At 38.5% G+C, this 26481-nt stretch overlaps 1 protein-coding gene across 1 annotated transcript; it reads left to right on the top strand.

Moving 5' to 3' along the window:
* The first annotated feature begins 5852 nt into the window (after window positions 1-5852).
* Window positions 5853-25202, top strand: LOC141576738 (uncharacterized). The gene is made up of 5 exons (XM_074360148.1): window positions 5853-6584; window positions 21558-22481; window positions 23452-23576; window positions 24292-24402; window positions 24760-25202. Exons 1-2 carry the CDS (start codon window positions 5853-5855, stop codon window positions 22428-22430), a joined length of 1605 nt encoding a protein of 534 aa, XP_074216249.1. The 3' UTR covers window positions 22431-22481; window positions 23452-23576; window positions 24292-24402; window positions 24760-25202.
* Window positions 25203-26481: the final 1279 nt, after the last annotated feature.

Below are 26481 nucleotides of genomic sequence, written 5' to 3'. Positions count from 1 at the left end.
ACTAGCTTCCTGATGGCATTTATAATGACTATAACTTTCAGTTATAGGCAAACTAGGAACCTCTAAGAAGTCAAAGAAAACACATATTTTGCATGATTGACAAGTCTTTCCTTCCAAAATACACTCATACTTCAATTTAAAAAAAAAAAACCTTTATTGAGAGCCTGGAAATACCGTTATGTTCAATTCAGAGTCCTTGCAGTTGAATTGGCAATTGAAATATAAAGAAATCCATGTGCCAATAGAGCTAAATACATGAATTCTATGGAGTGCTACATAATCAAAAACTAAACTTTGCCACATATATGCTTTACTCTAAAAGTCTTTATTGAAATATATAAATGATAAGACAAGTGCATAAAACTTAACTTTAAAGCTTGATGAGATTTCACAAATTGAAAACACTGACATAACCAGCTCTGGGATGCTTTTGAATGTTTTCTCTGTGTTGTCTCTTTCTTTCCCCTTATTATTGGCAAATACTTAGAATAGCAAGTGCGTGTAGTGCAAAATTTGTGGCTCAAACTAGACCAGATAGCTGACCATGTTTTTTTTTCCAGATGCATTTTTATTGAGAGACATTAAACTGTAATATACTTGTTATCAGTGCATTGCCTCTCTGCTGCAAACCACCCTTAAATGACTGCTCTGAAATAATATATTTGGACCCTGTAGATGTTTCTCCTGTGGCAGATGGCATGCTTTGTTAGTAGAGAGTACCAGAGAGACACTAGAGTAAGAAAGGGGTTTCTCTTCCAAGTCTGCTGTGTTTTCCTAGGCAGGCTCCTGCACCATGTCAACTTCCAAGCTCAGCAGAGGGCATAGCTCCTCCAGTCCCTTGACTCCAGAAGTACATGACTTATAAGCAGCTCAGGATATTCCTGGGGGGTAGATTTCTCCACCAACTCCACAGTGGCTTCTTAGTGGGGATTTTCCAGCAGGGTACCTCCTATTAAAAATTTCTTCCTGTACTCCCTGGGAGGCTTGTGGCCTCGGTGAACTTCTCCACTCTCTCATGAGCCATAGATATACACACCCTCTAAAAAGAGGTCTGGGTGTTCTCCACACTTCAGGAAATGAGTCTCTCCCTGTGGTTCATGATCTCATCTCTAGGAGATCTGGTTGTTATTTTATCTGTTATTTCTAGATTTTCTATAGGACCCTTTACATTCTAGTAGATGTTTCCCTGTTATAGTTAATACTTTTAATTAAAATGTCCACATTCAAGGTACCACATGGTTCCTGCCTCTGGATTAGTGCTTGACTGATGTGCTTGCTTTCTTCAGGGTCCCAGAGCTCTTCTGATTCAAGACATGATTCACAGTAGTAAAGTTGGGTGCATTTTGCATAGTATTATTTGTCAGTTGAATCTATGAAATTTAAAATATCTGTCAATGAATATTAAGCTCAACTTAGTAGAATATTAAAATCAACCTGAGATATTGGAAAGGTAATTATTGAAATTACATTGAAAGAAAGAAGCAAATGTTATTGAAAAGCAAATCAAAAGGGAGTGGGAAGGAATAAATTGGGAGTTTGAGATTTGCTGACACTACTATGTATAAGATAGATAAACAACAAGCTTATACTCTTTAGCACAGGGAACTATGTTCAATAATTTTCAGTGACCTGTAATAAAGAATATGAAAAGGGATATATGTATGTATATGTCTGATTGAAATATTATGCTGTACACCAGAAATTGATACATTGTAAACTGACTATACTTACATTAAAAAAAAATCAGAAATGTATATTATTTGAGTACAAATACCGAGACATATTTTGTTTTATCATTTGAATATATAATAGCATCAGAATATAATTTTAAATTGTCTTTATTAGTTATTTATATATGTTCATACAGTTAATTAATTGATTCATTGATTTGTACACTATATATGACTGGGTGATCCAACTTCTAGCCAGGAAAAGCATACTTTACACGGGATAACTGACCTTGTTACCTCCCTTCTCTGATTTCTCTTAACCCCTTTGGCGGATCATTCACTCCTCTAAATTATACATCATTTTTTAGGCACGTTGATAACTTTATTCTGGTTCCACCTGGTCTCAAACACCTAGGAGACACCCCATTTCCTAAAGATGATCATGTAATTTTCTCTGACAGAGTTTAATGCTTCCCTTCATCTTTGGCCTTTAGCAGTATGAATTTACTTCTAGGTTGTTTTTTAATTCATTATTTGTTGAAAATTCTTGACCATTCATTTTGCAATTTTTTTCCCTCATTCTTTTACTTTCTTTTTCCTTCTGGGACTTCAATTAAATATATTTCAGACTGATTGGCCTACATCTCTTGGATACTCTGTTCTTTTAAATTTAAATTATTAAAATTTTCCAAGAATTTCCTCTTTTGTTTTCATTTGAGTAATGTCTGTTGACCTATATTCAAGTCCACCAAGGCTTTCCTTGAATGTGTCAGGCCTATTGATGAGCCTGTCAAAGACATTCTTCATTCCCTTTGCTGGGCATGTGTTTAAATTTATTCCTAGCCTGCTCTTTGACATTTTCTTATTGTTTCCATTTCTCTGCTGAAATGACCCATCTATTCATGAATGTCTTCAAGTCTTTTCACTGGAGCGTGTGATGTATTAATCATAGTGATTTTATATTCTCTGTCTGATTTTCACTTCTATTATTTGTTTTATCTTTCAACAGTGGATTCTTTTTTCTTTCCATTTCATAGGTCTCATAACTTTTAGTTGAAATCTACATATTCCATGTAGGGGGTCAGAAGCCTAAGTAAATAATGTTTAAGGCTGGAAATAGGCATGCCTCTTTTCCTGCTAGGCTTTCATTGAGGAGCTGAGCTGTGTTTCTGTTTTGCTGGTAGTTTCAATTACCTGCCATGCATGGCCAACCTCAGGTTCCTTCAGTGTCACCTTGTGGTTAGGGCGGGAGCTAGACTGATAGACTATCTGAGTTTTATTCTGGAATGTGCTTGGTCCACCTTCAGTTGTAGATGTTCCCTGTGACCCTGCATCTTGGTCCCTGTGTGCTCTTATCCCTCTGCTGGGGGTTGGTCTGCTGTTGCTTGTTTCTTGGTCCTGGTTACTCCAGGTGGTGAGGAACAAAGAGGCTTTCCACATTTTCCTCATTTAGCATCAGTCTTAGGTAGCTCACGTGTCTCTGAGCCAAGTTTCCTTGGTGATCCTGCCCTGCCCTCCATGGTAAAAAGAAATCTTTAATTTTCTGAAACTAGGAGGATGTCTGCCTGTCTCCATTAACCAAACTCTGAGTTTTCAACCCCCTGAAAGTGACAGGATTTACTGCCCTTTATTTTCAGCATCTTAAGACATTATTCCACTGGGGAAAGCATCCAGGTAAGAATTGTTTTCTCCCTCAGCAGTGCCATCCCAGGGCAACAGGAACACACCAAATGTGGGAGGCTTTCTCCACTCTTTCCTGCCCCCAGGCTTTTTCACAAGCAAACAGTGAGGTCCATGGAGAAGGGGCTGTGACCATCTGTGCTCCCAGGACTCCATACTCTCCCAACTGGGAGTGCTCAGCTTTGAGCAGTTCATTAAGGAGTTAGTTGATACTTTTGTATCTGTTTGCATAGCCACCTTGTCTCCTTCTGTTACCCTAAAAGGGGGAAGGAAAAGGCCCCAGTTCTTGACTTACTCAAAAGATAAGAATTCACAAGGGAGATGAAAGCATTGTGCAGTGAAAGATTTTATTAGGAAAGGTGAAGTACCCCTCCAAGAACAGGAGGCAGGCTGATCCAAGTGCAGACAGCAATGGTCTTTGCTCCTTCCTCTTGTACCCTCACTTAGAGGTGGTCTTTTGATTGATTGATGGCTCTTGCCCCTGGAGTGCTCAGTCATGTTTGTCCCCTTTTGTGAATGCCCTTATCCATGATAAACACAGAAAAACCCATGGAGGGGCCAGAACCTCAATGCTAATTATATTACAATGAGAACTGGGTCATGTCCGGTTAGGTCCTTGTCACTACCATGAAGTTCCAGCCTTTTAGTTCTAACTGGTTTCTTGCTGGCACTCACTTAAAAGAAGTAAAGCCCCTTTATGCTGGAGGCAGGCATGCCACCATCATCCAGACCATCCTCTCTCTCCTCCACCTGTCTGCCTGGTACCCCCACTTATCTAACTACCTAACACATTCAGTGCTCTGGGACAGGTGAGGGATTGCCAGTGTCTTGTCTGTCTGGAGGCTTATGCCAGCGTTCCTCAAATTTTACCCTAATGGTAGCCGTTCAAAATCAGCACTCTGATGGGTTCAGCAGCAGTGTGATTTTGCAGATTTCCCAGCTTCTTCTTATGGTTTGATAAGTATGACACTCTTTCCATGTGTCTATCCTTAGATGGAATCAGGTCTCTGTAATACATGTGATTAAATCACTAATTATTCATGGTTACCAAGATTCCAGGTATTTTTGGTTATTATGTTATTAATATTTCATGATGAAACCAAAATAAAATTGTGTTCTCCTTTGAAATATGCCAAAATATAGCTTAAAATCTAAATGTTTTATTTTTATTCCATTAAATTAAAAAATACAGTTCCTGTCTATTTAAAGCAATAAGAAAGAGATGTGGGATTTTCTATGTATACTTAGGGGAACCTATGTACTTTGAAATATGTGACAATTTTTATTGAATTTTTTATACGTATTGCACACATGAGGGTATCTATAAGCTACATACGACTTAAAGTAAAATAATACTCTGATAAATGTAGAATAAATAATCATTTAAAAATATACAATGGCAAAGACACTTGAAGCCCTTGGAGGCTCCTCCCCACTAAATTCTCCTTTTTCTCAAGAGGTAACTCCTACCATGAGTCCTATGTTAACCAGTTCTTTGCTAGTCTTTGTATTTTTACTGTAAATGTATGTATCTGTAAAACATGCCATTTATTTTTGCCTGTTTGGAATTTTACATAAATTAAGCCATACCTCATACATGTATGACAGAGTCTGGAGTTCCATCTGTGTTAATATCTATGTCTATAAGTGTGGACTTTCAGAACAGGGACTCAAGAGCCAGAAGGCCTTGTTTTGAATATTATATCATTAACTTAACAGCCTTCAGATAGAAGTTCCTTAATTTTCCTGTCCTGTTTCTTTGTGTGTAAAGCATATTGTCATATTAATTAAACAAATTAATGCAGTCGATTCATATAGCTAACTAATACAGCTCAAGGCTATATGACCCTTTAACTTTTAAAGCCCCTCCATTTTGAAGCGGCTCTATTTAAGAAATAGAAGACAAATTATAAATAACTATCAGTCACAAAATAAAATATTAATTACAATAAGAAAAAAATCACAATTATAAATATATTTCTAAATGTAACAAAAATAACTGACCATATAAACACATTCTAGGACTGTTTTCAGGTCCCTGGAACGGTTTGTACAAATGAGGTGCTCGGAAACAAATTCCATCAGCTTCATGGCAAGTCTGACTCCGCATATGTAAAACACTTTGAATAATAGTTCTGTAAAAGTGACTGATATTTTTATGTATTTTCATTATGCATGTTAATAGAAATTTTTTACAGTATTGTTTCCTTAAGTGAAATAAAATTAATCTAACTAATTACATGTACCATCAAATAATATTGTCACATAGAATTTTCATACTTTTGGTTTTAGTTTTCTTTTGTTGTTGTTCTCAAAGTTTATTGTTGCAGGGATTAAAAAGAAATTGAAACTAATGCTGTTATTCACTCGTGCAGTTAAATACCTTCAGGCACATATGAGACACGGAGTGAAAATTTGAAGCTTATCTTTCTGCAGTCAGGGGTTGGGGACGAGGGAGGGAAGCACGCTCCAGCTCCGGGGGAGGGGGCTGTTTGCGAGTGTATGCGGTGCGCGGTCCAGATCCGGGGATGCCCGCGGGCAGCGGGGTTCCCGAGGGGCGATCACGTCTCCCAGGTGCCCCCCTGGGGCTCTAGATCCCGCGCGCTTGGCACGACCAGCAGCGCTCCAGCACCTCCCGCTCCAATTCGGACTCGCGGTTGGGCGGCAGAGGACGCACATCTGTCCCGCTGGAGACCTTTTCTCTCTCTGACTTGGACACCAAGCTGGGCCCAGTCAGCCCAAAGTCCCAGCTCCGGGAGCCAGGCTCTGACCCCGGACACTCGCCGGCCCTGCACTGAGGCCTGCGTGCCAGGACCTGACCCCCAACCTACCTGGAGAGGTTCTACCCGGGGCCAGGGCTGGCCACGCGGGCAGTCCCCTCTTCCACGCCAGGCCTTGATGCTGGATGTCCCCGCACCGCGTGTCCCGCCGCCCCTACCCAGGTCCGAATCCCGGCTGGGCGACTTTCTGGGCGTCGCAGCCACGTTAGGGACAGGGGTGCGCATCGCTGAACGGTGGCGCCCGCGCCGGGCTTACGTTGGATCGGGAGCGGCGGCACAGGCTCGGGCGCAGCCACGCCGCCTGTGCCCGCGGCGCGGGGCGCTCCGGTCTCGTCCTGGAGTTACTTTCTCTCTCGGTCCCAACCCTGCCAGCACCCCCCGGCCTGGACCCAGCTCCGCGCGGCCCCTCCCCTCCCCTTACCGCCGCCTCGCCCTGCTCTCCGGCTGCCCTCCGGCAGCTCCCACCCCCTGTCCTCCCTCCCCTTTCTCCAGCGGCCTTCCCCGATGGCCTGCGAGAAAACCAGCCCCCACCCCAGCCGGTAGCTGGCGCCCCACGGCGGCCAGCCCAGGCGCGAAGGGCGGCGGTCCGGCTCCCAGTCACCCAGCGCGGCGCGCGCGAGCGGGAGCGCGCAGCCACTCCTGGCTGGGGGCTCAGCTGCGCCGCCTGGTGATAGCTTTTCTACCAGATAACGCATTTGCTTCACTTTTTGTTTGCTACCAATTTGAAATAAGAATTTTAATTCCTGTACATTTCGTTTTCTGCTGTGTTTCTTTGAATTGATACATGAAATTTTTTTACTTTAGGAAAGAAAGTTGTTAAGAGTAATGTATCTATCAAATTCAATTTATATATTTAATTTATATTTCACTGTGCTATTTATTGATGAAAGATTAAGTATCTAAGTAAATAGGCCAGTAAGAAATTGCCATAATTTTTAGAAAATCACATAAATTTTTAGATAATAGTATTTCTGTGAGCTTCAATAATTAGAAGCTTGCCTAAATTACTTTTATTGCTATTTTATAAACATATATTTTGCGCACATTAAAAGCTAGGAAAATAGTTTTCACAATATTACAAAGTAAAAATCATACTGACATAATCAAACTTAGAAAGGAAACGACTTTAATGTCACTGTATATGAAAGCAATGCATGTTACATAGAAAACTGCATTTAAAGTGTACTAATATGTGGAGACCATGTAATTTAGAACCGTGAGTACAAACCTAATATGAAATGGGAAAATAAACTTAAATTTACAATTGACCACATTGTAACAGACAGAATTTATCTTTTACATCGTAACAAACGCCTATGGTTAAATACAGGTCTGAAATTCAGCTGCTGGAGTCCGGTGTAAACACACCTGATGTTCACTGCCTTGTACATTCTGACTGAAAAGTGCTCATCACCTACAGGTTGTCAAACCTTGTGATTATTATTCTCACACAATATATTACAGTCAATTAGCACTAGCCATATAATTTTCAAAATTTTAGAAATGTACTACAAATTTTCTTTCCCCCCCACCAGTTCCCTTCTGTGCTGTCTTGAAAATAAAATTAGCAATCAACTCAGTATAATACATTATTTTAGGTATTTCCTATTGACTTTCCAGATATTAGCACCCTGAGGCAACTGTTTAATAGTGTTGAGGCCTATAAAGATTTAATCACTGAGAAAATATTTATGGAGTGTCTATTAGCAGCAAGACTATAGAGACGTAATAAGGGTTCTGAATAAGTCAAGATTTTGTCCCTGAATATAAGAAGTGTCGGTTCTAAGGCCATAGCTCTCCCTGGTGACTAAACATCACAATCACACATTTGACTTCATCTGTTTAAGATTGGGAGAATGCTGAGAAAATCAAAGAGTAAAAGATCAGAAATGCTGAATCAGGATGGAGGTAAAGAGTAGAACTGATGTATCTGTGTTAAAGAAAAACTCAACAGATGATTTTGATGTTTCGCTAAAGTAGTGGAGAATTGGGAAAGAGGAAGATGGGTTAGTAATTGTAATATCACAAGAGCAGGTCAGTTCTAGAGTCTGACTGTTTGGATGCCAATCTTAGACCATTGCTTTGACGTATGTCTTATTCTGCTGGGCTGCTGTGACAAAATCCTACCACATTAGTGACATAAACAACAAAAATGTCTTTCTCACAGATCTGAGGCTAAGTCCAAGATCAAGGTATGAGCACGTTAATGTCCTGGGTGAGGGCCTCACCTTATGGCTCATAGCCAGTATTCTCCTGTGTTCTCAAATGATGGAATGGGTGAGAGATCTCTGTGGGGTCTCTTTTCTAAGGGCACTGACCCATTCCTGGGGGCTTCACCCTCACAACCTAATCACCTCCCACAGGCACCAGGATTTCAACAGATGAACTGTGGGGTGGGGCACACATTCAGCCGATAGCGGTCGATGACCCCCAAACTTAATTTAACATCAGTATATTTCAGTTTTCTTGTATATAACATGGGGCTAATAGTAGTGCATTTTAAAAAGATAGTTTAAAGGATGAAGTTTAATTATTTATTTAAATTCTTAATCACAGTGCCTGACATATTTAAGTGATCAATAAATATTTATCGAGTTTTACTTTAAATGTAGTGAAAAGATCCATGCTTTATTCAAAGTGGGGAGGCAATATTAAAATATGACTTATTCAGAAATGCTGTCTGGAACGGTGATTGTAAAGTTGAGTCTGGAAGATTCTGCTTCCACTTAGAAGAAAGAGAAAAAAACATGGAAAGATATATAAGTTAGAAGTGATCACACAATATTCTGATTGAGACAATATCTAAATTAAAGTGATTTCCTGTTGCAGAATGACACAGATAGCAAATTAAGATACTTTAATAAACATTCTCAAGGTTATATTCTTGGATAATTTTCACTTCACTGGGTGAAGGGATCTTGATTATAGCAGATAGCGAAGGGCTGTGCTTTCTAGATAGCCATATAGGAAAACGGTGGAAAACTTGTTTATTTCAGGTTTTAAGGGTTATTTTTAAAAGATTATTTGAAAATAGACTTTAAAAACATGTATGCAGTTTGGGATAAAAGAATATATAAATGTAATTACAAATATCAGATATACTTTGTGTTTGGATGATCGTTTCCATTTATTCTCATCCAGCAAAGGGGCTCATCTTTGTTCTGATGTGGTCCCCTAAGCTGTTCTGCTTGTGAAAAAGCTTTCTCATACTTGCATCCCTGTGTGCTTGTCTATCTTACACACACTGGTTATCTTACTGTTACACTTCAGGTCATCGAGAATTCTTTTTGGCTTGTGAGATTTTTCAAAATATTTTTAACTTGAATCATCCTGAATTGGTATCTGCAGAAGTTTGACCTCTTCCTTATGATACCCGGCCATGTGTCCACTACCTGTCTTGGTGTTAACTGGAGGGATGGCTCTGGCCTTTCTGTTTGGAATCTCTGTTCTACTGCCTAAGTGCTCGCCCAGGAACCCTGTTTTTCATGATAGCCTACGGTGGTGTTGGGGGTGTTATCACACAGTAGTGTTACACGGTTATGTCTTTGTTAGGGTCTAAGCCCCAGATCTTCTCCCATTGTCCAGGTCATGAGGCTTTTCCTGTAAGTCTACAAAAGCTCCCCCTGGGAGCTGCAGAAACATGATATGCATAATCTTCTATAATATGACATTGAGAAATTTTATTTTGTTTGATAGTTATTAAGAATGTATTCTTCTTGAGCTAAATAATACGGAAGCCAGAACACACAGGATGTTTCCCTTTCTCTTCAGCCCCTCCTCCTCTTCACCCTCTCTATGACTTTCTTGATGGAGAGAATATTTTCATCATTCGAGACCTAGATTCAACAGCCCCATAATAATTTTTTTCCTTGATTGCCATCAATCTGTGTCTATCAGTTGGAGGGAAGCCATTTTTAACAGAAATGCACATGTTGTGAATACAGGTAAATTCAGAAACACAATAGAGAAGATTTTTGGAGCCATGCTTTGTGGATATTGCTAAGTCCCTGAATACTACAATATTTTAAAGATACAGGGATAAAAATAACAGATGAGGGAAAGTTTTCTTAAACAAATGATGCTGACACAATTAGTTACAGTTTAGAAAAAGAAGTAAAGATGGATACTTACTTCCTTAAAATAAATTTGAAAGGAAATGTTAAAAGGTTTGATGGAATTGTTACAACAATAAGGGAATGAGTGAAATGTATTGGGAAATGTATTAAATTAGAATGAAAAAGGGTTTTCTAATCATAAAGTTGACATAAAGAATGAAAAAAATCCCAATCAAAAATGTTCTACACAAAAATTAAAAGATGAGGAATACATTAAAAGTAAAATTGAAGAACAAACATGAAAAATAGTAAATTCAATACTTAAAAACTGGAAAAGATAATAAACAATTCTTAGAGGGTACATCCTAATCATTACCAAATATATGAACAAAAACCTTTAAATAACACCTATAGTAAGAGATACTGAAAATGTGCAAATCACAGCTTAAGAAGACAGGTGCACCATCCCCTCCTGGTCATCCTCATGCTCTGCTGCTGAGACAGTGAAGACACCACTTTTGACTCTAGTTTACAGGCTGTTGTTTCCTGACCTCAGGAGATCTGTCAACTTTTCTCCCCTTTACCCATTCATTTCCACTGTATTTCTAGCCTCTCGTCTTCAGCCCTATCAGGATATTTGACCTCCTTTGATTTGGGCATTTTTCTCTCTGCTTGCTTCTTTGTTCTCCTTTCCTGTCTTTATTCCTATTTCAGTTCATGATTGACAAGGTCAGCAGTGTGTGTAGGGGCTTAAAAGCCCGGCCTCTGGAGGAAACCTACTGGTGTCTGAGCCAAGCTCTGCTAACTAGGGGCCAAGTGAATCTAAGAAGATGACTTGACTTCTCAGTATCCCCCGCTCTAAAATGGGAGGATTGTAGTAGTCTCTTGTCATTGGTTTGTTATAAGATCAAATATGTCAATATGTATGGATTACTTAGATTAAGTATCTGGCATATAATAGCTGCTATGTAAGTAGGATTCAAATTCACTGATGATCTGTTTTTTCATTTTGCATACATAGTTTGGGTTATTATATTTCAAGCTTACAGTGTTATGTAATTCAGTGTTTCTTCTTTAGAGAAACATATTGATCATTCTTTCTAGATTTCTAATTTTTTAAAATTCATAAAGATTCCATTAGCCAAAGTGATACATGGCTTTATTTTAATAAACTTAATTTTTCATTTTTATGTACTCCATACATAACTTATTTTTAATAACAACTTTATTGAAATATAATTCTCATATGATAAAATTAACCCCCATAAATGTGCAATTTAGTGGTTCCTAGTATATTCCCAACATTATTCAGTCATGAAAGCTATTAAACTTTAGAATAATAGGATTCCATAGCTATTAGTGGTTATTTCTAGCACCCCACCCCCTCAGCTCCTGGTAAGACTAACATATTTTCTGTCTCAATAGATTAGGCCATTCTGGTCGTTTTCATATAAACTGACCCCTACAATTGGAGGCTGTTTTCATTATCATAATGTTTTCAAGGTTCATTTATATTGTAGTATATATCAGTACTCTATTCCTTTTAATTGGTTAAAAAAAAAATTCTATTGTATATATGTATTCAATTTTGCTTTTGCCCATTCATCAACTGATAGCTTTTTGAGTTGTTTTCACTTTTGGTTACTATAAACATTCGTGTATAGTGTGTGTGTAGACATATGTATTTATTCTTTTGGATATATGCCTAGGAATGCAATTGTTACACACAGAATAACTCTTTGTTTACATTTTGAGGAACTGTCAAGCTGTTATTTAGAGTGGGTACACCATTTAATATTCACACCAGCAAAGCTGAAGGTTCCAACTTTTCCACATCCTTCCAAAAGTTGTTATTGCCCTTTTTTTTTCATTTTAGCCATCCTAGCAGGTGTGAAGTTGTATCTCATAGTGATTTTTATTTTCATTTCCCTAATGACTAATGAGGCTGGACATTTTTTACTGTACTTATTTTTTATGTGCTCTCTGTAAATTTTTTTTGAACAATATCTATTAAAATCATCCAAGATGTACTGCAGATAATGGTTATCGTGTCTCTTTTCATGCCAATACTTTTTTTTTTTTTTTTTTTGCCTGGCGGCACTTGCTAGAACTTGGGAGTAGCAGGCACTTTTGTATTTCTGACTTAAAAAATAATGATTTTAGTGTTTCACTGGTGATTACTATAGGTTTTTGTAGAAATGCTTTTTCAGGTTAATACAGTGCCTTTGCATTCCTAGTTTACCAAGAGGTTTTTTTTAAAAAAAATTTATTATCAATAGATGTTGACATTTAAGGCTTTTTGTATATCAGCAAAGATGATTATATAGCTTTTATAATTAAGCTCCTAACACGGTGAGTTACATTGATACATTTTCAAATATTGAACAGTCTTTTATTTCATTCTTGAGGTAAACCCTAATTGGTTATGAAATATCAAGTACATGCTAAATTGTATTTGCATATATTTGGCATTTTTGTATCAATATTCAAAAGTGAGATAATTTTCCTTTCTTGTACTAGTTTAATCCAGTTTGTATATCAGAATTTTACTGGCTTTGTAAAATTAATTTTTTAGCTTTCTTTTTCTATTCTTTGAAACAGTTTATATAAGATAGGAATTATTTATTCTGTAAAGGTTTAGTAAAATATATGACATTATTTTGGGAAACATATTGGATATTTTTATTTTAAAAATTACTATTGTCAACTGCTGTAGCAGGTGTTCTTAAGATCCAGAATTTATATCTAAATCTTTAGATGAAATCTTCCTTAGATACATGGTCCCTAATAATCTTCCTTAGATTGCCCTCAGATGACTTTTTAGCACTTGGAGAATAGCATGTCTTTTCTGGTTACACACATTCTATTTTAAAAAAAAAAATCTTCAAAATGTTTACATTGTTCTTTATTGAGTTTAATCTCATTAGTTTTGATTCATCATTACAGCTAACTGAGGTGTTTTAATTTTTAATTTGTTTAAATCATTTAAAATTATTTTTTGTCTTTAAAATATTTTATTTTGAAACAACTTTAGAGCCACAGGGAGTTGTAAAGAGAGTTTAGAAAGTTCTATTTACTCTTCTTTCTGTTTCCTCCAAAGGTTACATCTTACACAACTATAGTACAACATCATAACCAAAGGTTTGACATTGGTACAATGTAAGTGCAGTTCTCCGTTATTTCATCCCATGTGTGGATTTCTGTAATCACCACTACAGTCAAGATACAGAACTGTCTCATAATCGCAAAGATCTTTCCTACGCTATTTCTTTATAATTACACACTCCCCCTCCCCTCCACCATTCCTGACCTCTGACAACCACTCATCTGTTTCCATCTCTATAATTTTGTTATTTTGAGGATTCTTGGTATATACTAGATATGAGTCCTTTGTCAGATGTGTGTAATTTCTCCTATCACATAGCTTGCCTTTTCACCTTCTTCCCAGGGTCATTTGCTGAGCAAAAGTTTTAACTTTTGATGAATTGTCTTCTTGATTCATTGATTTTTCTCTATTTTTTGTTTTGCATTTCATTAATTTCCTCTTTTTATTTCCTTTCATTTGCTTGCTTTGGGTTTACTTTTATCTTCTTCTAGGTTATTAAGGTGAGAACATAGATTATTGATTTGAGACTTTTTCTCTTTTCTAAAATTTTTCCTTTTGGCACTGCTTTAGTTATGTTCCACACATTTTAATATTTTGTATTTTCTATTTTCATCCTGTTCATATAGTTTTTAGTTTCCCTGAGCCTTCCTCTTTGATCCATAGATTATTTAGAACCATGTTGTTTAGTTTCCAAGTGTTTGGGGGTATTTTCTCGTTACCCATCTCTTGCTGATTTCTGGTTTAATTCCATTGTAGTCAGAAAGCATTGTCTGTATGGTTTCAGTTCTTTTAAATTTTTGAGGTTTGTATTATGATCAGTATTAAGTTTACTTTGGTCCCCTGTGCACTTGAAAACAATGTGCGTTCTGCTCCTGCTGGGCGGAGTACTCTCTTCGTGTTGGTTAGACCCTGCAGGTTGATAGTATTGTTGAGTCCTGTATCCTTGCTGAGTTCCCCTCTACTTGTGCCATCAGTTGCTGAGAGAAGGGATTGAAGTCTGCAGCTGTAACTGTGCACTCTTCTACTTCTCCTTTCGGTTTTTGCTTCATGTATCTTGCAGCACACTTCTTTGGTACATGCACATTTAGAATTGCTATGTCTTCTTGATGGATTGACTTTTGATCATTATTTAGTATCCCTCTCTGTTAGTGGTAATTTTCTTTGCTATAAATTTTACTTTTTCTGATAGCAATGTGTCCACTCATACTTTCTTTGATTAATGTTTATGTGGAATATCTTTTTTCATCTGTCTAGTTTTAACCTACATATAGGCATACCTTGGAGATGTGGTGGTTTTGGTTCCAGACCACTGTAATAAAGCAAATATCACAAAAAAAAGCCAGTCATATGAAATTTTGGTTTCCCAGTCCATTTGAAAGTTATGTGTATACTGTGCTGTAGTCTGTTAAGTGTGCAATAGCATTATGTCTAAAACAACAATGTATATACCTTAATTTAAAAATATTTTATTGCTAAAAAATGCTAACCATCACCTGAGCCTTCAGTGAGTCATGGTAGTTACATCAAAGATCTCTGATCACAGATCTCCATAAACAAATTAATAATAATAAAGCAGTTTGAAGTGGTGTGAGAATTACCAAATTGTGACCCAGAGACACAAAGTGAGCAAATGCTGTTGGAAAAGTGATGCTGATAGACTTGCTTGATTCTGAATTGCCACTAACCTTCAATTTGTAAAACTCAATAAACTGAAGTGTAGTAAAACAAGTATGTTTGTATACTGTTAAATTGAAGTGTTTCTTATAGACAACATAGAGCTCAGTCATTTTTTTTTAAATTGACTGTTATTTAACTGGTGTGTTTAGACCACTTAGATTTATTGTGGTTATTGATTGGTCCTTTTTCTGTTTGTTCTGCTTTTCACTTCTCTGTTTTGCTTTACGTGACTTCTTGTGGATTCCCTGAAAATGTTTTAGAACTTAATTTTGACTTATCTGTGGTGTTTTTGAGTGCTTCTCTTTGTGTATCATTTTTTTTTTAAATTGAAGTTGAGTCAGTTTACAATGTTGTATCAGTTTCTGGTGAACAGCATAGTAGTTCAGTCATACAGATTTATTCATTTTCATATCTTTTTCATTATAGGCTACTACAAGATTTTGAATATAGTTCCCTGTGCTACAGCTATTTGTGTATCTTTTTAAGTGGTTACTGTAACCATTACATCATATACACATAACTTTTCTTAGTCTGCTGGTGTCAACACTTACCAGTTTGTTATGATAGTCTTGTATGTTTCCTCTTCACACACTGAGAAGTGCATCAGCACTATAATTATTGCTTCAACTACCAAACAAAATTTAGCAAACACAAAGGAGTAAGAAAGTGTAATTGTCCATATTTGTACTATTTTTATTGTTCTTTCTTCCTTCCTGATGTTCCAGGATTCCTTCTTTTATCATTTTCTCTTTGTTTTGTCCATTCTTTTAGAGTAGATATGTTGGTTGACAAATTCTGTTAGTTTTGTTCATCTGAGAATGCCTTATTTTGCTATTTAAAAAGTTTTTTTTATTAACACAACATTGTAAGCTGACTATACTTCAGTTAAAAATACATACTTAAAGTAAAAACATTTTCTTTTATTGAAGTACAGTCCATCTACAATGTTGTTACTTTCTGGTGTACCACAGAGTGATTCAACTTTATATATATAGGCCATTATGAGGTACTGAATTCCCATGCTGTACAGGAGGACCTTGTTGTTTATCTATTTTATAGATAATATTTAGTTGATTTGCTCTTCATTTTTGAAGGATATTTTTGCTGAATATAGAATTCTGAGTGGGCAGTTCTCTCAACACTTGAAAAATGTAACTTCCTTTTCGGCTCCCTGATTTCTGATGAGAAATTTGCTGGAGGCATTCAGAATTTTTTCTTTGGTCTTTAGTTTTTAAGTGTTTAACTATAATATGTCAGAGTGGATTTCTTTGGGTTAAGATCCTGTTTGGAATTTGTTCAGTCTTAAATATTTAGGTTTGATTATTTATTTATATTTATTTATTTATTTATTTATTCATTCATTCATTCATGACAAATTTGGCAAAATTTTAGTCATTATTTCTTTGAATACTTTTCTAGCCCTACTGCTTTATCCTCTCTGGGACTCAGAATGCATAAATGTCATATTCATTGATATTGCGCCCATCTGTCCCTGAGGCCCTGTTCATTTTTCAGTCTATTTTCTCTTTGTTTTTCAGTTTGGGTAATTTCTATTGTCGTGTCTTCAAGTTCAGTGATTCATCTGTTCTTTTCTGCTGTTGAGTCCATGTATTGAGATTTTTATTTCAGGTATTAGGTTATTTGGTTCTAAAATTTCCATGTGGCCTTTTACATTTGCTGTGATTTTGTGTTTCTTTGCTGACTTTTTTGTTTGTTTGTTTGTCTTTCATTTGTTTCAGGTGTGTTTGTAGTTGCTCACTGAAGCATTCTGTGATGGCTTTTAAAGTCTTGTTTGGTAACTGTTACCTGTGTCATGCCAGTGTTCTTATCTATTGATTATCTTTTCTCCTTTCACTTGAGATGTTCCTGGTTCTTTCTATGTTGAGAGAATTTTTGTTATTCAGTGCTGGACATTTTGGTTATTATATTATGAGGTTCCAGATCTTATTTAAATATTATGTTTTAGTAAGTCATTTCTGTTAATGCTCCAGCAGGGAGAAGGGGATAATGCCAGTTAGGATTTGAAGCTCAGATTTTAATCTTGGCCTTTGCTGACACTCATCTGGGGAGGGGCTCCATGTTACTGCTGATTGTGGACCAGAGTTGGGGCTTCCCCCAAGGCCACTGCAGGTACCTTCTGGCTGGGATGGCAAGGGGTGCCCTACTGTCATTGGTGGAATTCCTGATGTTCCCCTGGGCCTCCTGTCATAACCCCAACATGGAGGCAGTGAGGGGGATGGAGGTCCTCGTTCCGCATGTGGTGTCTACATTGCAGGTGGGGGCTTGTTTTCCTGTAATGTTTGGCTGGAGTCAGGCAGTAACTGTGTAAGTTTTCTGTGTTTCCACTGTCCCTTCATCTCCTTTGGCTAGAGAGAGCAGGCTTTCTGGGGACATTTTTTATTTGCTCCCATTGGCGTTTCTGGGTTGTTGGCTTCCCTGGCACCTAGTGTGGGATGCATGAGACAAAAAGAAAACTCAGGAAGTCACCACTGTGTAGTTCCTCAGGTCCTGATCCCTGGCCAGTCTGCCACATTCTCTTCACCTCTCAGCATGTTTTTGTTTCTTTCAAATATAAAGCCTAGGGAGTCTAGCCATGCTTAGTGGGAAGAACAGGGAAAAGTATGTTTATCCATCTTTCCAGAAGCAGAAGTCCAAATTTAATTAACTTTGAATAGGTAATACATTCATGTGACATACAAATTGAGTGATATAAAAAGAAGTTACAGTGAAATTAACTTTCTCCCACCCACTTCCCCTCTTAGATGGCAACAGTGCTTCTGGTTACTGTGCTTCCTTCTGAGGTAACTTTACAGATACCAGCAAGACATACACAGATGCGTTGTTACCCAGGTGGTGGCATACTGCATACACCATATCCTGTTTTTTTTCTCATAACACTGCATTTTAGTGAACCTTCTGGATTCATAAGAAGAACTTCTTTACCATTTTTCATGGCCTCATGCTGTTGCAGTGCATGGAGATGCCATGTGTATGTAACCACTTGCACTTTTTAGGTGTTGGTCCTGTTACCTGATATATTTATTTTCCCTTCCATCTTAGTGTCTTCTGCACATTTCTTGTGTTTTCTGTGTACACCTGAGTCAGGGTCCTGTGTAAGCTGAAGTGTGTTGGAGACAGCTGCTGGTGACTGAAGTCTTCATTTTATGATAAGTCATATGTATACTCCATAAGTATTTGGAGATACTCATTACAGCTGCTTTCCTAGACTTGGTTCTCCATCATGTTCACAAGGGCTCTTTGGTCCACAGCTTGCATTTCATAGGTGTCAACAAAAGATTTTGGGTATAAGCTCTATATACCCTTATTCACTTTCATGAGTTTAGGTGCTTCCACATAACAGTTAACAGAATGTATGTGCTTTGTTGTTGTTATTTCTAAGGGGCATGAAAACACAGGTCTACTATGATTTGGGGTCAGAGTACTTGTATCTACCTTTTGGGAAAGATGAGATTTACTTTGTTATCATTTAAATTTTTGAGCATGGTAGTTTCATTCTCACTAAATTAGCACTTTTTCTTTAGGGTGGTGATTTTTTTCTTTTGAGTAGAAATATTGCCCTCAAATTCTTGGTGAACTTGAGTAAAGTCATGAATTGAAGAACCTTTTTGCCTTTGTCTCTTGATAGTCTTTCATGTTCTGTTGGCAGTTTAATGCTAAATCCATGCATAATTAAGTTTGATCTTGCGCAGAGGATGGAGTCTGGAACTTGCACTGATAGACTGGAACTTGCACTGACAGACTGTGGGAGGATTTTTTTTTTAATTTCAATTTTTTAATTTGATATTTCCAAATATATAAAACATCAAGATTCTTACACCAGTTATCTCAAATGAGACCATACAAAGCAATTTTAAAGTGTATACAACAATCATTCCCCCCTTCAGTTTTGCTACTTTATACAACTATGGGATCGACAGAAAATTGAATGGCAAGTGCCTAGTTGGAAAATTTCACCTGTTTACCAAAAAAAAGGAAGAAATTAAGAAAACTCAAAATCAAACATGTAGGATACTTGCTACTTTGTGTCTGCAAGTCAATTTACAAACTTTTTTTTAATTTAGTAGGCACATGGGACTGAAAATTTTAGCTGCCCAGTTTTATCCAACTACCCAACAGAAAGCAGCACAAATGAAAGTCCCAACACTCTATAAACTTTGAGGGACTGAGAGAGTAGACACTATTTTTTATCTGTAGTAGATTCAATTGTTGAGCCTGCAAATGTAGGCTTTTTTCTCTTAACAGAAATAAATATCCTCAGGGCCTTTCCTCTAGCTTCAGTGGGCTGAGTTCAAGAATAGTGAAGAACCCCTCATGTGAAATTTAAAGTGTGACAACTCTGAAGTATTCTGATGCATTATACAAAATTTTCCTAGTTGCATAGACCAAAGACAGATGTTTTGCTAAATGGCACTGAAGAAAATCCTGACCCAAGTGGCACTACTTGGTCCAAATGTTACTGACCAAAGAAAATGATACAACAATATTTATAGGCTCACCTTTAAGAAATGGTTGACATTAATACTGTACATATTTTACACATCAAATACATAGTCCAAGAGTTTATAAAAGAAATTCATGCATTATTACCTTTAAGAATATCAATGTACAACATACCCAGGCCCCCCAGTACTTGTGACATTTCAGGTGGACACAGTGTTATGTACAAAAACAATCAATTTATCTTCTGTGTTAAGTATATAATTTAAAGAAACTTCAGAGATTACTGAGGAAAAACTTAGTCCACTGAAGATTGATAACAAGTGTCAATCTGTGGGATTTTTAAGTATTTCCTTTAAAAAAAAAAAACACCCAGAAAACATAACCTCTGTACAAAGAAAAATATAAAAATTCTGGAAGATCATGTCTGATCACACTACATAACTTAGAATGAAATGTCAGTGGATTAAAGTTTTTCTGTCTTATTCCTTTGGCAGCCTTAATTTGTGAACTAATACTCATATTTAGCTCAGCTGCTTTTATGGCACAAGAGCCCAGTTTTAAAATGGTGGCACTGATTTTCCTTATAACAGCACTATATTCAGCAGCAATTATATTTTTAAAGGTTAACAATTTGTACAAAAAATGTCTAACTATGCTTATTCCTACTTTATACTCAACAGTTATGATCTTTACAAAAAGCTAATATCTACATAGAGAACCATCTTTTACATGCCCCATCTCATCTCTGACTTGGTTGAGGAAGTACAGGCATTTCAGATTAGGTATTTATGTGTTTTAGATGGGATTCTTGGATTTATGTGAATATAAAAATAAGACAAAATAATTCTTAGGTACATTCCAGTGTCCCAGTAATTAGTTACATGATAAATAGTACCTACCTGCTGACAACCGATAAAAGATGAGACATTCTGAGGCACCCTAAAAACCTAGGTCTGTAACAGGTGAACAAGAAGGCCATTTTACTCAATTCTGATGCAGTCACCACTGACTGCTATTTAAGGTGTTTACTGGTAACCAGCAAGTTTAACTGAAGAGATGTCACTAAATTTAAACTGAAAATATATATTTAAAAGCAGCAATTTACATTGAGGGAAATATGGTTCTTGTGTGTTCTGTGTAAAGAGAGATTATGAATAAAGGGAATTGGCAACTGAGCACCCTAATTCAATTCCATGAATACAGGTTCCATGATAAGATATCTACTACATGCATTTTGCTTACAGTAACTGCCTAAAACTCACCAGCTACATAGAGTTAAACTCTGTATTAAAGGACTATTGAGTTACAGGGGAATTGGCCATATCAGGTAGCTAGTGACATAGTACCAGTTGTGAAAATTGAGATAAACGAGTTGACAAATGGATTCATTGAATATGTTAATATTGTGAATGAGAAGACAATTCACCGGGATAATATACCCACAAGTATGTTGATCTGACAAAAACCACAGACTGACATCAAATGGATAAAAAAATACTGGGGAAAAAGTGAAAATGCCAACCAAAATAACAAGGTGGGTGGGCTGGGTGGAAGAGCACATTTAAGGCATCTAAAAAAAAAAAATCCACATGGCTTTGGCTTATTAAAATATTTTACACTATCTTTTTTCTTTTTAAAGAAGATTTGAAAGCACATAAAAATCAAGCAGATTGTTAAAAAAAATCCCGCATGGCAAATTCAGTTTGTAAGCGTCCTTCAGATATTTGTCAAGGAAAATAAAGAAGCCTCTGCCCATGAGATTGCACATGGTGGAAGAGGTCCTTCCAACCCTGTCTATCTTATGCTGGATGGCAGCCCAGAAGTTCGCTGTGCAGCAGCTACAAACAAGGTGTTACTCTCTGGAAGGGAAGGGACTGTGGAATTTCCACTGGTTGGCGAGCAACCCAGCTTTAATTTTTCCAGATACTCTGCATGTACAGGCTTATGACACTGGAGAACTTGATGGCATCCTTTACTTTGAACCACTCTATCTCCCTTCCTGTATTAACAGAATCTTCCCAGTCTTCTAATATTTCAGTGACAGTAAGGACATAGACATATGTCCTGTGCTTTCTGTCTTGGTTCTCATATATGCCCAGGAGTCTGCCTGACTTTCCTTTGACTCCAGCCTCTTGGTAAGCCTCCCTCACGGCAGCACCGGCAGGCTCCTCCTGGGGCTCCAGTCCTCCTCCTGGGCCAGTCCACTGGTCCGGGACCGACGCCTGCCCACCTGCAGCACCTCGTCCTCCTGCTCGCTCCGGAAGCACAGGGACGCCGCCCGCTTCTTGAAGCCCTCGCGGTCCTAGGTCCGCGGCCTAGGGGGGCTTGGACCTCATCCCAGAGGCGGGCTCTCGCTGCCGCGGCCCCTGCGGAGGCCGCCACCCCGCCGGGGCGCGGGGGCGAGGGCAAGTCGGGGCCCAGGGAGACGTGGCCGGTCAGTCCCAGAGCCGGCGGCCGCTCCGACGCGGGGCGAGGAGCGAGAGCCGGTCCCTGCAGCCAGGGCGCCCTGGAGGGAGCGCGGCCTCCGCCCGGGCGTCTGCGGCTCTCCCAGGAGCCCGCCGCCAGCTCGCCCCGGTTCCCGCCGCTGCCGCCGCCGCCCAGGGCGGAGCGGGGCGCGAGGTGCGGGGAGACGGCTGCAGGGGCTCCCGCCGGCCCGGCAGCAGCGCCGCGGCCGCGCGAGGCGTTTGGTGTCGGCTGCGGGCCGTCCCGCCAGGGCCCTCTGACGTGCTGCGTTTGCACAGGTGGCTGCGCGGTGCCCGTCAGTGCGCCGTCCGTGGCGGGGTCTGTGTTCGGGGACCGGTGTGTTTGTGGCTGCAGTTGCCGCAGTTCATCCCGGCCCTCCAGACCTCCCCAGCCCCACTCTCGGCCTCGTGGTCCTGGCACGACCGCTGCTTCTGCCCCGGATGCTTCCTCTGGGCTCCGCCCCCAGCACGTCCACGTCACGCCTGCTGCCTTAGTCCTGCAGAAATCCTGCGCTTTGGATTTGTGTCACCTTCTGTAAGTTGAAAGCTTCTGGACCAAGTGCGGCAGTGAGATGGAGTCAGAAGAGGAGGTGAGCAAAGTGATTTCTGTCCTGTACCTCTTTTTTTTTTCCTACCTTTTCAAGCTATTATTTCAAGATGCCTTTCTGAGGGCAAGGGTTAAAATTCACTCCCTTAGCTTTGCTGTTATTCTTCATTTCTAATAAATTGGGAACTACAAATACTCTACTTTTAAAAATGGTTGTATATGTTTACTCATTTGTTTTGGAATAAATTTGATGAAGATGAGTTTATGGGAAAGCAAAGTGTGACCAGGGGTTAGGAATTTAACTGGAAAATTGAATCTTCATGAAGCTTTCCACATTTCATTAGATGTTAAATTCTACAGTGAAGTTTCATATGATTATTAACTATAAGTATATTCCTAAATATCGTGGTTAAACTGTTATTAAAATAATATATCATAAAGCCATTAATATTTTTACGTAATACAGTTGTTTGATTATTGAATTTTTCTTGTCAGATATTAGTCAGCAACCTCAGTTTTTTCTTTTAGTGATTTTGTAACAAGAATAAAAATATATTTTTATTTTTTTTTGACACAGTTTTATTAAAATGACTTGAGAGTGTATGAGCATTTTTCAGTTTATTTTCTTCTTTCACATTATATTTTTAATTTTGTGTCCTTCTACATTGTATTCTAAAATTTGGAACCGATTGATATGTGCTTTTCACTTCACTATCATGAGGGATGTTTTTTCAGATGAAACTGAAAAATTTAGTAATTCATCTTTTGTCAGTATTAAAAGCAGACCAGCTAGGCTCCTTTGTGCCGCACTAAAAATAATACCAGAACATAAGAAAGGTTTCTGTATTACTTTATGTGCTCTGTGATAGCGTCTTTTCTGTGAACACACTCAACTCCTAATAAGACCCTGGCATTGAAAATTTACTTGTACATACACAGGGTTATATTATGCTTCCTTGATCCTTGAAATGAGTATGGATTCTGACAGAAATCTTTGTGCTGTTCTCCCAAAGGTATTGCCATCAGAGAGTCAGCAAAGGTGGTTGACCAAGCCCAAAGGAGGGTGCTGAGGGGAGTTGATGACCTGGACTTTTTCATAGGGGATGAAGCCATAGATAAACCCACGTATGCCACAAAGGTAAACTCCCCACCGGGATTTGCTTCTGTAAGTGTATCACCAAGAACAGAGCAGTAGGATGAATCATGGAAAATGGTAGATTTCATAGCAATTGTACTTGTGAGCTGTGTATTTTATTCTTGTGTTGGAAAAGAGGTTTTGTTGTTGTTGGTTTTGTATGGGGTATTTTTCAAAATTGAAGTATAGTTGATTTACAGTGTTGTGTTAGTTGAACAAGGTATTTTTCATGTGGGGAATCAAGTGAATTTACAAAACCCCGGAATGCAGGATTGACTCTGGGAATGCTGGGCTTCATGTGAGAGCAAGACCTGCTTCTGTGGAAAATTGCAGGTTGACTCACTAACCTGTCAGATGTAGAAGAGCTGTAGATTGATTAATTAAAAAGAAGCACTAAAATTGTTTAACTAGGTATTTGTTCTAAAAACCTCCAAACTCCAAATGGAATGGTATGGCAGATTAGCTGTACTTTTCCATCTGTTACTCCACTGTTAAGATGATACTTTGTACTTAGAGATGTGAAGTAGAATATAAATGATAATATAACTTAATATTTCTGGTAAAGTGTCTGTTATTTCTTTACATAAATTAACATTCACCCAGTGCAAAGGACCTGTTTTCTCTAATAACTCAGTCTCTTCTGGGCCAGTGCTTTTAAAACTGTTGCTTTTACTGACATGGACTGAAGCTTGACATAGTTTGTTTTCTCTTCCTTTAGTGGCCAATAAGACATGGAATAATTGAAGACTGAGATCTAATGGAGAGGTTCATGGAACAAGTTATTTTTAATTTTCCCTGAGCTGAACCTGAGGGCCATCACTTTTTGATGGTGAGTAACTGGGACTGAGAGAAGAGCCCTGTGGATTCTGGGTTGCTTAGATTTTAAACCCAGGATATTCTTCTCTGGGGAGTTTTTAATTCCCGCTAAAGCTCTTTGTATGAGTTGGAGTGCTTTTTGGGCAAATAACAGAAGGTTCAACCAAAATGTCCAAAACCAAAGAGGGCTTACTATCCCACAAAACAGGATGCCAGGGTCAGGCCACTCATGGCTGGTTACTTGAGCAGCTGAGAGATGGAGGTGAGAACCCAGCCTAATTCACTTGTTTGGCCTCTTGTGCTGGTTCCCCTCAGGCCCCAGGGTGGCTGCCCGAGTTCCTGTACTGACTCTTGGTGTATTTACTTTCAGAGTTTTAGAATTAAGACTCTCTTCCTCAGAAACCTTCCTAGCAGATTTGCCCTGTCTGTCCGTGCCCAGTGTGGGCCCTAGAGGGGAACAAAATTACTTTGGTACATTTTGATGAGTCAAGATTCTCTCCTGTTGCTGGTGAGGGGACCACATCTCATCACCTGGCCCCAAGAGGTAAGTACCTAAACCGGCCTCCAGCAGCAAGGAATGAGGAGGGAGGAATGGGTTTGAGTAGGAAACCACCTGTGTAGTTAGGTGTCCTCCTGAAATAACTGGATGGCTCTGACCTTTGCTTCTTACAGCAGAGGGAGCTGAGTCAAGGTGCTGTTTTGCCAAGGTTAAATCTCACTCTAACACTGAGCTGAGTTACGGGCCCTGATATTGTGGATGTAATTGATCTTGTTCAGATGAAATAAAACAATACAGAGAAATGAAGAGAAGTGTCTCTTGGTTGTGGAGCCTGTTTTCATTGTTTTATGTTCTTTTTAAGTTAAAATTAATTACATGTATAAAACACTTACTTTAAGGAGAGCAATTGCATGTAACATAAGCTGCACATTAAAACCTACATAATTTAGCTTTGCATTTTTTCCATGCTAGTGCATTGTCAAATGGTCCCTGATCCAATTATATAATTCTTCCTAATGTTAAATATGGAATATTCTTTAGAATTATCTGGCTTAAAATATGTTAAGTACAAGGCTGTTATGGTAGTTAGTGGAATCTATATATTTTGTGTCTATTAAATCAAGTCCTTGAAAGTGCTCTAAGCTTTTTCCTGGCTGTATCTTCACAACTAGGAATTGCCACATCCAAGTACTGTGTTTTACAGGCCACTGTGTATTTTCTCTCCTGTGTATCTACGATGGTTTATGTAAAATACATGGAGCCAGGAAACTGACAGTATGTCTGAGTGGCTTTGTCTTTACAGCCAAAACAAATTACAGACTCCCACCTGCCATGCTTGGCATGTTCCCTTCTCTCGTACGTCACATAACTACCTGTTGGTAGGACACCAGGCATGGGCCTGGGGCCCAGCTTCCTCTCCCTGCCTGCCCCATCCTGCTCTGCTCAGAGGGAGTCTGAGTCTTAGGCCTGTGGAGCAAATGCAATCACCAGAACACAGCCCACAGGAAATTTTTCCTACCAGGAATTTTTCTGCTCTAGCTGGCATATACACCGCAGTACAATAAAACCAATTGCTGGGAACGAACTGGAGGTGTTTGGTATGAATATGGAAAAGCTTAAATCCTTTGCCAAAAATGAGTATCTGAAGTGAATGTTCAAAAATAATTGTTTATTACATTAAACATAGGAAAATATTGTGTTACATTTATTGTACTTTGAAGTTAGCAGGTGTGTTTGCTGCATGATGTGACAGAGGAAGTTATGAGAAGGGTGGTTTTATCTCAGGCTTATGTCCTTCCTCATCAGTTAATGGGATAATTGAAGGGGAGTGAAGCAGGTACAGGGATTTGTGGCCATGTCCAGAAATTCATTGAAGACATTTACTGAACCACTACATCAGCTAATGGCTTCTTGGTGTAAAAGAGTCTAAAAGTTTTAAATTAAAGTTCCCTCAGTAGCCTATGAAATTGTCCCTTCTGACTGCCATGACAGACATCTGCACATCCATGGTGGGAATGAGCTCAGTACGGCTCATGTTTTTCAAGAAGTTTCAGAGACTCAACTCATGTTGGTCACGTGGACTAAACAGATAGC

This window comes from Camelus bactrianus, unplaced genomic scaffold, assembly GCF_048773025.1.
Source record: "Camelus bactrianus isolate YW-2024 breed Bactrian camel unplaced genomic scaffold, ASM4877302v1 HiC_scaffold_28, whole genome shotgun sequence".
Classification (NCBI taxonomy): Eukaryota; Metazoa; Chordata; class Mammalia; order Artiodactyla; family Camelidae; genus Camelus; species Camelus bactrianus.
The sequence above is the reverse complement of the archived record's forward strand: the minus strand, read 5'-3'. Positions and strand labels throughout refer to the sequence as shown.